Below are 16,900 nucleotides of genomic sequence, written 5' to 3'. Positions count from 1 at the left end.
GTAATATTGCCTGACACAAGTAATCAATTTTTATACAGGGTGTTGAAAATGTCTGGAACCAACATTATATCTCGTGAGTGGTTAAAGAAAAATAACTGATATTTTGTGTACGGATATACTATGGTTTTACCTATCTTTTGGTGCCTTATGAAAATTTTTACCACTTATAGGGAACGTCCTGTGGAGGATGCAGTAAAAAGTTTAAATGGAAGCCTATGGTGAATGATACATCATTTTAAAGGCCATTTTTTTCTGAGTAAGGAGCCACAAGTTTCATTTCAAAAGGACCACCCAAGCAAAAATGGCGACTGTTTGAAATTTAAAAAACCCCTTATAGGGAACGGAATATTTAAATTTCAAACAGTCACCATTTTCGCTAGGGTGGTCCTTTTGAGATGAAACTTGTGGCTCCTTACTCAGAAAAAAATGGCCTTTAAAATGATGTATCATTTACCATAGGCTTCCATTAAAACTTTTTACTGCATCCTCCACATAACGTTCCCTATAAGTGGTTTTTTTAAATTTCAAACAGTCGCCATTTTCGCTAGGGTGGTCCTTTTGAGATGAAACTTGTGGCTCCTTACTCAGAAAAAAATGGCCTTTAAAATGATGTATCATTTACCATAGGCTTCCATTAAAACCTTTTACTGCATCCTCCACAGGACGTTCCCTATAAGTGGTAAAAATTTGCATAAGGCACCAAAAGATAGGTAAAACCATAGTATATCCGTACACAAAATATCAGTTGTTTTTCTTTAACCACTCACGAGATATCCCGCGATCACAGTAAAGTTATCATCATCTGCCTCGATCGTAGCTTAATTAAAATAATTTCCTGGAAGCAATATTTTTTGGACATTATCATCATTTCCCGCGGTCACGGAAACGTCATCGCGGCAAAATCACTAACACATCCCGCGGCCGTTTGGACATCATCATCGTCTCACGCGGTCACGGAAATGTCGTCGTCTCCTACGGTCACGGAAACTTTATTTTATTTTATGACGCGGGAGCGCGGTCATGGAAACGTCATCTTCATGCGCGATCGCGCCAATTGAAAATTCCCGGTAAAATACAAAAAATCACGCATAATTCCCGGTTTTTTCCCGGTTTAAAAAAATCGGTACTTTCCTGTTAAAGGGAACATTCATTATTATCGATCTGATTTCTTTCCTTTACGATCCATTCCGGCCTTCTGTTTCAATATTTTCAAACAAATTACAAATTGACAACTGATCTTGTTTAGGCAAAAATAATAAATTATGTGGATCCATAAATACAACTGTTCTAAGCTAACCTAACATAACTAACCAAATGTGCTGTACCATTTCAAAATTTCGTTTGATAACAGAAAATGCATGTGAGTAATATAAAACGGGATTTGGAAATGTTACACCAAGTTTGGTTGGTTAGGTAAGGTTAGTTTAGAACAGTTTCATTTCAATACAATGTTTTTAAACTGTTTGTTGATACAGAACAATATTTACTTATCGTAGTTGTCAGCTGATGTCTCGCAAAAAATAAAATATCGATGTATCGAAAAAAATCAATCGATAATAATGAATGTTCCCTTTAACAGGAAAGTACCAAAAAATCACGCATAATTCCAGGTATTCCCGGTCGGTGGACACCCTGTTATCAACCCCTGAAAACTGCATCACTGGATCGAGAGAAATAAATTTGCCATTGGACCGATCTATCTCGCAGCATTGATGCTGGACCCTAATATTATGAGAGGTAGTTTGCTTGACTCTATCAAGCTACTTGACACCATAGGTTTTGTTTGTGATTGTACTCAGAAGATGAATTTGGATGTCTTAAAAGTAAGAAATAGTCAAACTGACTACGGAGAAAAGGAGGGCTTAAAAAGAAAGTTTCTTTGGGAAGGGATGGACGATGAGGAAAAAATTATCAGGCAGAATACAGAATCTATATATATAATACGCTAAGCCGATTTTTGTGAACAGAACTCCTCCCTCATTTTTGGACCGATTTTGATGATTAAAGTGTCAAAAAAATTGCCCTGATCTGTAGTTTTGCAAAGTGTTGTTAGTTTTTTGATATATTTATTAGTTTGGGCAGGATCTCCCATCAAAGTTGGATTTTCTCCCATAAGATTAACATGGGGGAATCTAAATATTTATTTGGAAACTTTGTCTCCACTAATTTGAGAGAACGGCTGGGCGTAGAAACTTGGTGGAGGTGTCCAAAGAAAGGTCTTTGTCTCTAGATGAGTTATCAAAAGAAAAACTACGTAAATTCGCTTAGGGCTCTGCCCCAGAAGCCTCTAAAGATCCGTCAACAGATTTGTTTACATTTTGGTCATGTGGATAATACTTTTTAATAAAACAGCTGTTAATTTTAAAATTGTATTTTAAACAACACACATTTATTGGGAGTTACAGAATAGCCCAAAAGAAGTATTTGCAATGTTATTTTCTGATTTTAAAATTGATTTTCTTCTGTATCATGTCATGTGTTCCAATATAAAGTTCCATTACGGAATCGGTGGAAAATCCTTTTATCAAAATAAATCTTAAAATTATTTCTTATTGAACTATCTTATATCTATTTTACGGGTTGATGTCTGCCTTTTTCACACCTTTTCCCTTTATTTTATCATATTTTCTAGACGGATCATCATAGGTTCATGAGATTATTCTCATACTGTACATGCTTTCAATCATTGGAAAAATCTTCGATTGCGTAATACAATACAAAGTAATACAAGTGCAGAAGGGCACGGGGCCAATTTGAGCCGTGTCCATATTTAAAAAAAATTAATAGTGGTTTACAGGGACTGGATAAAACATTTTACAATATTTATGTAGAAATATGTGCATGATTTATAAAGTCATTAAGCTGGAAAGCTGCAATATACTGAAGACTTTTCAGAGAGGTTACTTCGATTACAGGTAACAACAAATTTACATTATTTTTTGCTTTTTGGAAATGCCACATTACTATGTTACCATTCGTATTATTTTTTGCCAATGAAGCTGCACAACCATATAAATGAGGAGGCCCTTAACAGTTCAAGAATAAAACCCAACTTCACTTCAAGTATATTCCACTACACCTAACATTCCGTAGAGAGATTATATTGACAACTTTATGTAACTGATAAGGCTGAGACATCTAACTGACATCCCCCATGTCAAGGAATTCCAACTTTAACAGTAACCCCACAACCAATTTCTCAAAACTGTGCTAGAGGGTTATTCATTGGCTTAGAAGTACGATACGAACTGACGCGACGTGACGAAGGAAAAATCAAACTTACACTGTAACCGATATACCTCTCTTTGAAGTTAGAACGTGTCTTCCCAACAAACAGATTTCTTTTTCAAATAAAATCATAGATTAATCTGCATTACACTGATGAAATCACGGAAGTGTTTAAGTACAAATATCCACCAATAGGATTTTAATACTATTTAAATTTTCTTCCAAAGGAAGAGATACCAGATAGCATACTACAACTCCAATGACGTACATGGGAAATATTTTATTCATTGAATGATCAACCATATTTGGTAACTAACGCAATTAATATCATTATTGTTTTTACACTTATTAATCTTTAAACAATGCTGAATGGTCAAAATATTTATAATTTCACTCAATTTATTGCAGTTAGATGAATTAGCGTAAGCCTTGAAAATAACTAGTGTCAAATAACAGTGTTACTGATGCATTAGAGTTTCTGTTAATAAGCATAAACTCTGATTTTGAATTTTGAGAAAACAATCTAATTTATTAGAATTATAGACATATTATATGATTTTTTGAATAATAAAACCCCTTATGATGGCTCAAAAAAAGTTACCAATGAGACTTTGTAGTTTTGAAAACTGTTGGATCTATAAATAATTAATACTTACTTAATTTGTCGTTACAGGTATGTTGGTGTACAGATTTGAGATATCAAATGAGACTAGCCTACTATTTGAATCTATATCTATGTTCTTTACATGTTCAACAAACTCATAACTATTCTTTACATTGTATATATATTCTAATTCTAAATCATTGCTGAGCTTACTTGCTAACAATTTTGAAACATTGTAGGTAGGAGCACATTTAAAGTTAACTAAGGGTCTGATGGGTACATTCTTCTTGTGTATTTTTGGGATCCCTTTCATCACGGGTGCTTTTGAATTTAGGATGTTCATCTTCTGTCGACATTCTTCAGTAATCACTCTGGTGCATCTCTTCACAACGTCAGACAGCTCTTTTTGGTACTTCTGCGTTGGATCCTTTTTCAGCTCTTTGAAGTTATTTTCTTTGATGAAATCTTCAGTCTTCTTTATATATTCTTCCTTTTCAAGCACTACGATGGCGTTGCTTTTGTCCGCTTTCACGACGATTGAATTATTCTCTTCCAGCTTCTTCTTTATTTCGTTGCAGGTCTTCAGTTCTTCCTTTCTGCTGGGATCTATGGGTCCTTGGCTGGTGAAAGCGTTTGTTGTCACTTCCTTCCGAACGGCATAATGGTCTACGTCTCTGAGTGATTTTACATTTGCTTCAACTTCAGTAGCTAGTAGTTCGTTTTCGTCCATCTTCTTCATTGGGAAATTGTACTTCATTCCGTAGTTCAGTATTTTCGTTTCTTCTTCACTGAATAGAATATCTGTAAGGTTGATGACTCTCTTCTGGAATTTGTGTTCTGTACTGGTCCTATCCAAGTCTTCATTAGGTGTATTTTTCTCTATGAGCTTGTCTAATTTGTTGTTTATCCGTAAATATTTCCGGTCCATGGCGTCTTCAACCTCTTCACTGACGACTTCATGTAGTAGATTCCATGCAATTAGTCCGTATAATCTCAAAAATTGTAGGTGGATGTCGTAGGCAATCAGGTTCAGTTCTTCTTTTTCACAGTAAAGTCGTTTGATCATATTTTGGATGAATAATACCTCTCCTTGTTCCTTGGTTCTTTTGGCGGCAGTGGAGTTACAGTTGATCTTGATTTTTGCGTTTTGTGGTGTAATTTTCTTCTTGATACATTCTTTGTTGAAGTAAATATCTGCAATCTTCATGGAAATCTTGATTCTTGTATCCCTATATTCGAAATCAATCACCACTTACCATCTTTTTTGTATATTTACCGTCTTGTGAGTAACAGTATAGGCGTAAATATATCTTTTAAGTGTTATAAGACGTTTCTCTTATTTACTTTCCGTAAATTTAATAACACGTACAATGCTGATCAAGAAGTTATTTAGAAACTAATTTTAAATATATCTATTTGCGTCGTCCAGGTTCACCCACATAATTTCTGCTCTCAGTTTTAACTGATAACTTCTAATGAATGCTAAACGATCTGTATCAATTCTAGTTAACATGTTAACACAAAGTTTTTCCAGCATTAAGAATTCAAGAAAACTGCTGCCTTACAGATAACCATTAACCAGTGTTAAGTAATTTAAGTTGGGTCATTTTATTTCTTTGAATTTAGACATCTCCCCAATCAAACAAATTTTCTCCGTAGAGAATCCTGAAAAGTATGATGATATCAACCATTTCATGTGCTCCATTTTTTACTGACAAAGTCTGGGTTACCTACTGGACAGCCATAATCTGCTTTGAATAGGCTAAAGCAGCAACACTATTGAAAGCTGGTTAACATATTTTAACGTGTTGTCTGTCAGTCAAAGTATATTCCCGGCATCAGAACGTTCTCATGTTGTTCAGTAGAGTTTCTCTTAATACATGTCCCAAAGTTTTGAAAGTATGGATTCATTTGTCGAAATGGGTTGGATAACTATTGTAGCTATAAGATTTGGATAGCAATTTTCATTTTATCTTTTTGATCATCATAATATATTATTTGCCTCTCCTGAATCATAAAAATAAACTTCACTGTAACTACTCGATCGTTGAATACATAAACACTAATTCCTTCACTTATTTTACTTTACCACCGTGATAACACTATGTGCTTCGTATATTTTATCACTTCCAAAGCAAGTTGCATAGCAGAACTGGCAAATATTATTCATCTCACCAAGTGAATGGGTATCTGTTAGACCAGACCTCTCTTTTTCTACTCTCCTCATACACAAGGGCCATTCTTCAGAAAAGGACAGATTACGGTCACCAAGGAATAATAAATAAAAATTAAGATAATAAATACATAACTTGTTGTTAAATATGTAGGTCAACGTTTTTTTTTTTTTATGTAAAAAGAAAAAAATCTAAATGAAATTTAATTAACATTTCACGTCCACAGAAGGTGACATATCACTTCTGTGGACAGTTACCCCCTCTAGGTTTAGCTTAAGATTAGCTGATTTTACTAACAAATTTGAAATAAAAATTATTAAATCCAATTGCTGTTGGCTATCTAGACATTGAATATTAATATTTGTTTGTTATTTTACTTTTTCCATTCTATTAAAGGTAAAAAAAAAAACAAAGAAGATCGGTCACCAAAGCCTGCATCACTCCTGTGGACAGGCATATGTAGTTCCAGAAAAATCCACCAGGCAGCACTGGCCAACTTTCACTATTTATTTTACAGAGAAGAAGTAACCATCTTGAACATAGAATCAGTTTGGTTGTGTTCGGTTCAGTTATTAGTTGTTTATATCAAGTGAAACTAGAATTTTAATTTATCGTCGAGCTAACATAGTCACTTCTGTTACCACATTTTAAAAGCAATTATGCATGTCAATTAAACCTAATACACTAATTTACAGTAGTTTATGTGTTTCTCTACAAAAATAAGAGCAAACATTGTTCCTAACCTATTTGCTTGACTCTATGTTAGGCATAAAATGCTAAATCATCACTTCTGTGGACACTAGCAGTTACCCGGCGCGCGTTGCTGCGCTTAACAACTATTATTTTAAATGACAATTAAACCTAATACACTAATTTACATTAGTTTATGTGATTCTCTAGAGCAAACATTGTTCCTAACCTATTTGCTAGACTCTTTAGGCATAAAATGCTAAATCATCACTTCTGTCGACATCACTTCTGTGTACACCTAGCAGTTGCCCGGCGCGCATTGCTGCACTTAACAACTATTATTTTAAATGGCAATTAAACCTAATACTAATTTACAGTAGTTTATGTGTTTCTCTACAAAAATAAGAGCAAACATTCTTCCTAACCTATTTGCTAGATTCTATGTTTGTTTTTTAACTTTATTTGTAAAATTTGCAGTTGCGATAATCACTTCTGTGGACTTATTGTCACTTCCGTGGACATGCTAGTTTTTAAATACTAAAAATGAAAGTGATTTTTATTTAGTGTGACCATTGCAATGGGTAAAAAATATTAAAAAGGGTCATACATTAAAATATCTAAAAAAAAAAATTTTAATAAAAATAAAAATATAAAATTGAAATCTGTCCTTTTCTGAAGAATGGCCCATAAGATATCTTATTATTCAATGTCTCCTCCTGCAGTTTTCAATATTTCTTCTTGGAACTTGAGGCATTTTCTGTTCTTCCAACAAAACTGATTAACTGTTTAACTTTGTCTTAACCTACTGAATATTACAAACATTAACATTTACTCCCAAAAAGCTAATGAGCTTCTTTTTATTTTATAAACAGCTGTTTTTTGTTTCAAAATTTGTTCTATGTATTTCTTATCTCAAACCCTTAAGAGTAGGAATTTTAAAACTCTAAAACCTTATTGCAAAACTTCATGTTGAGACGAATCTGTAGAATCCTTAAACGCTGAAATTGGTCCACAAATAAGGGAGGAGTTGCATTAACAAAAAATGGCTTCACGTATTATATATATATATAAGATATAGATAACCAATTCAGAATACGTTACAAACATTTAACACGAAACGATTACATACAGGCCTATCAATTCACGCGTGTACATTGCCGTCGGCAGGACTGGAAGTAAACTGAATCAGGTTCAGGTTATGATGGACCGATGTGGTCTCTGGATTGTCGTCTGCGCTTTCAACATCTGATATTGGACTAGTGGGGACAGCGACTACGTGTCACCTCGACAACCAGTCACCCCGACCAACCGTCACCTTTTAAAACAGGTTTTGAGGTGACACGTTGTCGCGCATCGTTCCCGACTACCCGTCACCGTTTGAATGAGGTGACAGGTAGTCGGAGTGACACCTAGACGCGAGCGTGCGAGGTGACCGGTTGTCGTGTACGAAGGCGTCTATTAGTCACCTCCAAAGAGAGGAGGTGACACCTTGTCGAGGTGACACCTAGACGCGAGCGTGAGAGGTGGCGGTTTAACGACGATGCAACCGACAACTTGACACCACTGCAAACCGCCACTCCGATAGGATCATCCCTTTGAACTAAAATTCAATATATGAACAAACTAGCAGAGTACCCGTCCTTCGTACGGGGTTGGCGTATACGTATAAAATGCTTATTGCAGTTATACTCATGCTTTGCGTTTAGTATAACACATCTAACATAGCCATAATGTTCTACCACTGTACCTAAATAATAGAAGAAAGTAAATTATCAAACATTCGCACAATACCGCAAATTATTAATTAAAAGAAAAATACATACGTAAATGTAAACAATACTACTTTGCAATTTTCATTGTGTATCACAGCTTTTTGTTGCTGCTTAGTTCAAATTAGCTGTTGTCATAAAATATAAAAAATAAATAATAATAGTGCTGCACTCTGTTGGTAAATCTTTTAATTTTTAATGGTATTGAATATCAGAACCAACCAGTTTAGTTGAAACAGCTGACTAAATTCTTTAATTCCTTTTAAATATGAATACTATTCTTTTCTTTAGTCATACCAAAGATTACATATGCTCATACTAATATTATAAATGTGAAAGTTTGTGTGTTTGTTTGTTCGTTTGAAGTTGTTAACCTTATGAGTATTCATTTAAAAGGAATTAAATAATTTTGCCAGCTGTTTCAACTACACAATTTGTTTCTATGATATTCAATAGCATTAAAAGGTTATACGGTTTACCAATAGGGTGCAGCACCATTAGTTCTTTATACATTTATGACAACAGCTAATTTGAACCAAGCAGCAACACAAACCTGAGTGTCAGAACTTTACTGCTTTCTATTGTTTAGGTGAAGTGGTACAACATTATGGCTATGGTAGATGTTCTATATACAATAGTATACCGTAGATTATAGTAAACCAAATTTTCACAAAATTTTTCCTCTCTCATTGCAAATGCAAAGCACGAGTATTTAACTACAATAAGCATTGTATACCAACCCCGTACGAAGGACACACTCAGCTAGTACTTTAATACTTTCTTATTAATGTAAATGATGACCATACAAAGTAGGAATACTCATAAGGTTAACATAGTAAACTCCAGAGCCACTGGGGCGGAGCCGAAAGATTTTTTGAGATAAGAATATGTCTATATGTTAATTGGGAATGTGAGCTACCATCCTGCCAAATTTCAGCCTGATCCGACTAGTAGTTAATGCGTGATTGAACTTCAAACAAACAAATACATAAACTTTCACATTTATAATATTAGTAAGTATGATAATCAATTCGTTTAACACTGCAATAGAGACAGCTTCTTTGACTTTATACTTGGTACGGTACAACAAAACTGATGATGATTTTTGTGGTGAATTGTTCTATTAGTGGTTTTAATTTAACCTATTTCAATTTTCTTAATATAGGCTGCTTAAAACATTTATTATGTGTGAATAATATTTACCGTATTGGTATTTATTTAGTATATGCGTCTCCAAAAGAATGTTTGACTATCCTATCTTACTTTATAGTTTTTTTCCTTTGTGAATACAAGCAAACTATTATTTTTGTCACAACCGATAAATATTATATACAAAGATCACCATCACCCCACTTTTCAGGATTCTCTACGGAGAAAATTCGTTTGATCAGGGGGATGCCTCAATTCAAAGAAATAAAATGGCCCAACTTAAATAACTTAACACAGGTTATCAGTGAGGCAACAGTTGAATTGCAGATCGTTTAGCATTTATTAGAAGTTATCAGTTAAAACTGAGAGCAGAAATAATGTAGGCGAACCTTTACGACGCAAATACAGATATTTATAATTCGTTTCTAACAAGTGTTTAAACAACTCTAAGATGTAACTAGAATTACTCGAATATAAGCATTACGCTTTCTTCGGCGCTATGTTTCATACTTTGAGGCTCATTGAGCCGCGCGGGTTCTCTAGTATTAAAAATAAACTAGGTAGCATTCGCAGAGGCATCCACAAAATTGAGCGGAGTCATCAGGGTTTGTTTTATATTGTTGTTGACCTGGTCCATCGAGCTTCATAATTATTTAACCTACCATTTTAAGTAATGACTTAATTTTCGTAGAGATAAATATGTAGAGGCAGTTGTATGCAATAAGTGGGATTAAAAACGGTGTTGTAATCTAAGAAATATTCAGGTAGACTTGGTCAGACTTAGCCCGCTGTTAACATAGGCATTGTTGTAAGACGAGGGGGTGCGCTACCCTGTCCCGACGGTCATTGCCACTGTTTCTAAGAATTAAAAGGGAGGCAGTGGCAATGACCACTGAGACGCACCCCCTCGGCTTCCCAGAGATAGGAATTACCAGAGAAGAACAAGAGCTACTGTATGTTTTGACAACAGCGGATTAGGCCTGCCCGGTATCTGCGCGATGATGGACGCAAACATTGTGTGACGTAGCTAGATTTGGAACACCCTGGAGCAAAAATAAAACATGATACACACTTTTTAAAGATGTTTTGTTAACAAGCACTAGAAAAACTTCTCAAAATTGTTTTCAATTCACAATAACTGAAATGACATACCAGTAAAATCAGTTCAGATTATAATTTGGCACTCTATTTTGCCATTTTTCGATCTCTGAAGATATTGTGATATGATGTGAGAACTTATATACTTTTATGAAATTTATATTTTTTTTTTACGAAATAAAAGTTCAATTCATCGTTCAGGACTTAAAAGCATCCATTTAACACAGATGATTTACACAATTAATTGGCAGTACGTGTGGGTGGGTGCGCCAGTGAATAACCGTGCGTATGATATAAAAAAATCATATCAGGCTTCCGGTCTTCCTATTCTATAACAAACAGTTTTAAAAGTAACTTTCGGTCCTTACATGGTATATACTTTGTGGCTGATTAAAATACCCCCTCCGCACATTTATTCCTTAGTTTTTTTTATTTTTTGTTAATAGTTTAATGTGAATTTAAACCATATTCCAAATATATTATATGTACTTACTTATCTTTTCTCCAAGCTTCAATAATTATATAATCCTATAGATATATTTTGGTCTAAGAACCTTCAGTGCAATATCGGTTTTCATTTAAGCTATTAGTCATTCCAATCGGACGAGTTTCAAGCAAAGGCAAGGTGAACAACCTACATAAAAATATTTTCTATAAAGTTTGTCTATGATTTGAAATCAATAGCTCCAGTATTGTTTATGTTTTTGACTCAAAATAACCATTGAATTACAGTTTTTAATTTAAACTATTGATTGTTAGAATCAGCTAAGTTCAAAACTCTACTATATCAAGAAACAATATTAATAAATCAAAAATAATAAATTTGATTATTTCTAGGATATTATAATTATTTCGACACTGCCGAGCAGAATGGGTCTTTTGTAAATTCATATTTTATTTCCCGTCCATCGCAGAGAAAATCTACACAAACCTTTTAGAAAGATATTGTCCTGTATATGTGCGGAAACCCTATATAAATAAAATAGGCTCAAAAATAAGTACAAAGAATCAGTAAAAAAAATAATACCTACGCTGCAGCAAGCCTGCAGTCTAAGCGAATTCCCATTTACTTGGACTGATTTTAAATTAATTGTATTTTCAGCATTCAGTTTAGTGAGTAACTAAGTTTGCTGCTACAGGGAAACTAATAAAGTGTGTATTTTTAGTAAAAGAATAATAGCTCAGTATATAATAAATAAATTTGCCAAGTTTGATCAAAATATTTCCATAAACAAGCAACTACAACATTTTACAATATTCTTCATAAGAATAACATAGGGATTTTCAGATCACATTTTTATAAATTTTCTCCGTACAATAATTAATAATTGTACAAAAATACTTAGATATACTGATTTGTTTTGTTTTTAAGCTCTCTAAAGAGGTCTATAGATAAATTGGGAAATTTTGTGTCTTGAGGGACAAAAATTAGAAAACCCAGATTTTTAGCGGAGCGGAGCTCTTATACGTCGACTCTTATAACAGTTAATAGTAAACAGTGATTAACAGTTAAATAACAGTTAAACAGTTAACAGTTATATTTTGTTTTATTTTTTAAGTAACCCGTTTTATTAGCAATGGATTGGTTTGTTAATTCGGGGTTTGAAAGAACAGAACGACACGTGTTTTAATGCGAACACATTTGAAGTGTTTACATGGTAAGATATACAGCTTTTTTAATAATAGTATCTTAGTCGGTATTGTGTTTTTTCATGCGATAGGCTTACTTGAGAAAGATTGAATTTATAATATTAGCATTCATAAAATAATTAAGTACTATATACCTGTTGCTCGAAATCGAGCAATTGTCAAGTACCGTTGTTATACAGTACAGGCGTTATTTAAAACTGCAGTAACTACAGTCAAAATCTTTGATTTCGATAAGTAAAAAAAAACTCAAAGTTTGTATATTTGTGTTAACAAGAATACCTTTTACTTAAGTCAGGTAAATGCATCCTTTACAATTTAAAAGTCTATTCTTGAACTTCCCAAGTGTTATGTGTTCAATATGTAAGATAAGTTTCCTTCAGTAAGTTCTTAAGTGTAAGTTCTTTCAGTGCTGTTTGAAAGCTTATATTTTGGAATATCAGGTTTAATTTTTAATTGAATAATAGTTTTAATCTGTTGAATAACGTGGATTATAAAAATTAAATAGATATTTGAATTTAATGATTACAGTAAGCTAAAGTAAAGGAACTTAATTTTAATTTAGCATGAAACGTATTTTTTTCTGACATATCTCGTAGTTTTTTTATATTTAATTAGTTCATTTTTGTGTTTGAATGCAAGAAACAAATTTCTCTCGTGGCCATAGAAGGCCTAGTGTATAATAATTATTAATTCATCCAAATATACTATGAGCTATTTCAATGTATGTTCAATTAATTGGTCAAAGGTCTAACGGCGTCTTAAAAATTTATTCTCAAATGTAACACCTGTTATGATCTGGAACTAAGTTTATATTTTGCACTAACATGAAAAATTTTAATCGCAAAAGGTTGTTTGTATTTCCTCAGACATAATGACTGACTTCTTTTTAAGCTGAGAGCATGCAATGTTGGATTAAACTCAAATTTATGTAACAGTGTCACTGATCTTTTTATAAAATCTCCTACATTGGAAAATGTCCAAACATTTCAATAACTGCATTTAGATTGCAATTGTTTTTTTTTCTACTTGTTGCAGTATACAGAACCAACCTAATGTTATTCGGTTCTAACTACCTGTATTTCAGTATTATTTGTTAGATTTTTTAGTTTTATTACCCGGCTGGAGCCTATGTGTATCATCTAGTTAGCGAAGATTAAACATGAATAATTTATAATGTATTTTATTATTTGTTTATTATTTATTGTAACATATACAATTATTTGTTTTTAAGCATGGTAGTGCTGATAAACCAAGTGGACAAATCCTATTATGCGTTATAAGAAAACGTAAACAGATGGAGCGGGGTGGCAGGTAGTCGGGGTGGCAGGTAGTCGGGGTGACACCTTGTCGCGAGCGTGCGAGGTGACTGTTTGTCGTAAACGGCAACGACAGATCGTCACCTGGGCCTAGAGTAGGTGACGGGTAGTCGGGGTGACACATTGACGCAAGCGTGCGAGGTGACAGGCAGTCGTCTCTACACACGACAAACAATCACCTCTAGAGAAGAGGTGACAACTAGACGAGGTGACACCTAGACGGCATCGTTATATTTTTACGAGGTGACACGTTGTCGTCTGTGCCCAAAATACCGAGGTGATGGGTTGTCGGGGTGACACGTAGACGGCGACCCGACTAGTGTAGTGACTGAGAACAGTGTTGAAAATATAATGGGATTCATTGTTATTTGAGTGTTTTCACTCAAAAATTTTTGCTATTATGCATTTATATATTTCAAACTCCTCAAAGTGTTTAATTTCCTTTCGCGCAGTAATGTAGAATTTCGAGACCATCATTTATATCCAGCATATAAATTGGTTATTATTGTCAATAATTTGAATGGAAAACTCAATTATGAGAATCCCATTATATTTTCAACACTCTCCTCCGTCACTACAATTAGTCCAATATCAGTTTTTGGTTTTGATAACACAGACGACAATCCAAAGACTACGTCTTTCCGTCATAACCTGATTCAGTTTACTTCCAGTCCTGCCTGCGGCAATATACATGTGTTAACTGATAGGCCTATCTGTTTCTGTTATCGTTTTGTGTACAAACGGATTGTCTGACAAGATGCGTTTCTACCATTATTAGTCATAAAAATTAATCCTGGGGCTATCAAAACGAATTATAAGATTACTTCGCCACAAAAGCCTTTTGTACTGGTGGCAATTAAGGTATTGTGGGTATTTTGCCTGGCGATTTTTGTAGAAGGCAGCCTGGGAGTGGCAAGCAACAAGTATGTCTTATTTCGTGACTCTGCCTATAATTTTGAAACAAGATACTTTTTTCCAAAGTATTACTAATGCACTTAAAACTGTTTGAATTCTTAAGACCTAATATATTGTACAGTTACAGTACTGTGTTGGAGTAGAGTAATTCACCGAGTATATTGTAGTACGTTTTGAAGACGTTGTCTATTGCAATACTGAGCACATGTTGGCTGACAATATAGATTCTGAATTGTAAATTGAAAAACTTCTAATTCGTCTATTAGTTAGATATAGTGATGTATTTTTAAATAACATTTCTTATTAAACATTTAATTTTGATCATCAGCAAGTTTGTTTTTTGTACCTCAAGTTTACTAAATACTTGAAATGCTCGTTTTATGAGGTAATGGGAATATTGTCAGATAAATTGGTGGGGGAGGGGAGGGTAGGTTTAAATAGACGGCAGAATAAATGGGGGGAACTAATCCTTTGGCTTGGGGTGGGGGGGGATTGCGCCTCTGGGTTTGGGGGGGATGGGCACATCTGCTTGGTCTTATATATTATCACCACCCTAAACATGATCCCCGCCAGAATTGAAATATTCTGCCACCTTATACAACTATACAACCCCAGTAAAGATGTTTTTTATTTGTGCATAAATTATTATAGTAATTTTTTTAGTTATAACAAAATGGTTCTTAAATGTCATTCTTTTAATATTTTTAGTTAAATGAGTAGGTAGGTAAGTGATAAATAACTCAATTCTCAAATAAAAACCTAAACGAAATTAAAAGGGTTTATGCAGTGGTATGAAGTAGCGGTTAACGGGTATGGATGTTTTGAGGACGGCTAGTAGCGTGGAAACTCCTATTTAAAATACATGACATACAAGCGTTCCATACTGCACGATGAACATGGAATTGAGTATAAACAGCTGCTTGTTTGCATAGCAAAATTGAAATCAAGTTGGAAGTGGTTTTGAGAAGTTATCTTTACATGAAAAGTATTTTTTTTTTTTTTTTGTAACTTGGTTTGATTAAATAATGTGCAATATGTCAAACGCCTAGTGATGATACTATGGGCTACTCACTTCTAAAAAATTTTTTGTTTTATACCAGTGCTACATTGACAGTTTATTTGGAAAAAAAGTTGTTTAGGTTAATATCTTGTTAAATCAAGTAGTTTTCTTTTAGCCCTATGCTGAACATTAATCAACCCTTAGTATGTAAATGGGGACTAGTCAATTCAGTGTTTTATTCAACCCCGGTTATATAGACTTAAAAGACTGAGGCAACCTTTTTCCTTAGCAATAAAAAGCAAGATATTTATAAGAACAATCTGATCTAATAACAAGAAAGTATTCTTCTGATCTTGAAAATAAGCACAACAACCTAGATGCCCAAGAGTCTACTGTAACTGATAACACAAAATACAAATTTTGGTACCTACTATTGTTGAACTTACCTTTACAGTTATCCCAGTTTCAACAAGCACCTTTTTTGGCTCTAATCCATTATCCACAGTACTTGACTGAGGTTTCCTCCTTTTCTTTTTACTCCTTTTAACATTAATCAAGCTGGATAAGCTATCTGCATTTTTATTGATTTGGTTAACTCTAATCTCTCGTTCTAATACAAGTGTTCCATCAAGTTTCAGTGCTTCAGCAACTGAATCAGCAGACTAAAAAAAAAAATGCAAACTACTAATAAGTTGTACGAGGAGGTGTTTGTCTTCGAGACATGACAAATAATGCAACACCCTTTTATACTAAATACTGTGATTTTTTTTTACAAAATCGCTAAAATATAAAAACATTTTTTTATATACATACGTTTATAAGTAAAAAATTATTTTTACCATAAACTTTATGACTTTTTTGGATTCCTTACTTCATTAGCTTTACAAACGTGTATATATCATTATTAGTATACACATATATTATACAACTTTTTACAATACAAACTAACACTGTAAGGTTTTCAATTTTTTCGGTTCTCCGTTTGTTATTATATTTCACCCCAAAAACTTACCAATAAAAAAAATATTTTCCTAACATGTTATACATTTCTATGTAGGGAATTAGATTGTCTACAAAATGTATATATGAATTTCTCATAAACAATCTGTAGAAAAAATTTTACCAAGGCTGCTTTTGAAATTTCAAAAAAAAATTTATTTTTTTATTTTTTCTCTAAACCGTAAAAATACACTGTCTAAATCATTATTGTATAACTATTTCTAGACTCTCCTGTTCTATCCGAACAAAATGAATATAAGGTTGGCTAGGTTTACTTGTACAGTTGAATTTTTACAAATTTTCAAAAA

General features: G+C 33.6%; 1 protein-coding gene across 2 annotated transcripts in view; it reads right to left on the bottom strand.

The window, feature by feature from the left end:
• LOC128986165 (uncharacterized) overlaps window positions 1–16,900 on the bottom strand; it is a 60,701-nt gene that overhangs the window by 1,762 nt on the left and 42,039 nt on the right. For both annotated transcript variants that reach the window (XM_054406348.1, XM_054406347.1), the window contains exon 5: window positions 16,040–16,255. In XM_054406348.1, the coding sequence (XP_054262323.1) occupies window positions 16,040–16,255 (216 nt within the window). The remainder of the gene's footprint in view (window positions 1–16,039; window positions 16,256–16,900) is intronic.

Source organism: Macrosteles quadrilineatus, unplaced genomic scaffold (genome assembly GCF_028750875.1).
Source record: "Macrosteles quadrilineatus isolate MER2022 unplaced genomic scaffold, UCM_ALF_1.0 Scaffold_2__2_contigs__length_208266976, whole genome shotgun sequence".
In the NCBI taxonomy this organism is placed as follows: domain Eukaryota; kingdom Metazoa; phylum Arthropoda; class Insecta; order Hemiptera; family Cicadellidae; genus Macrosteles; species Macrosteles quadrilineatus.
The sequence above is the reverse complement of the archived record's forward strand: the minus strand, read 5'-3'. Positions and strand labels throughout refer to the sequence as shown.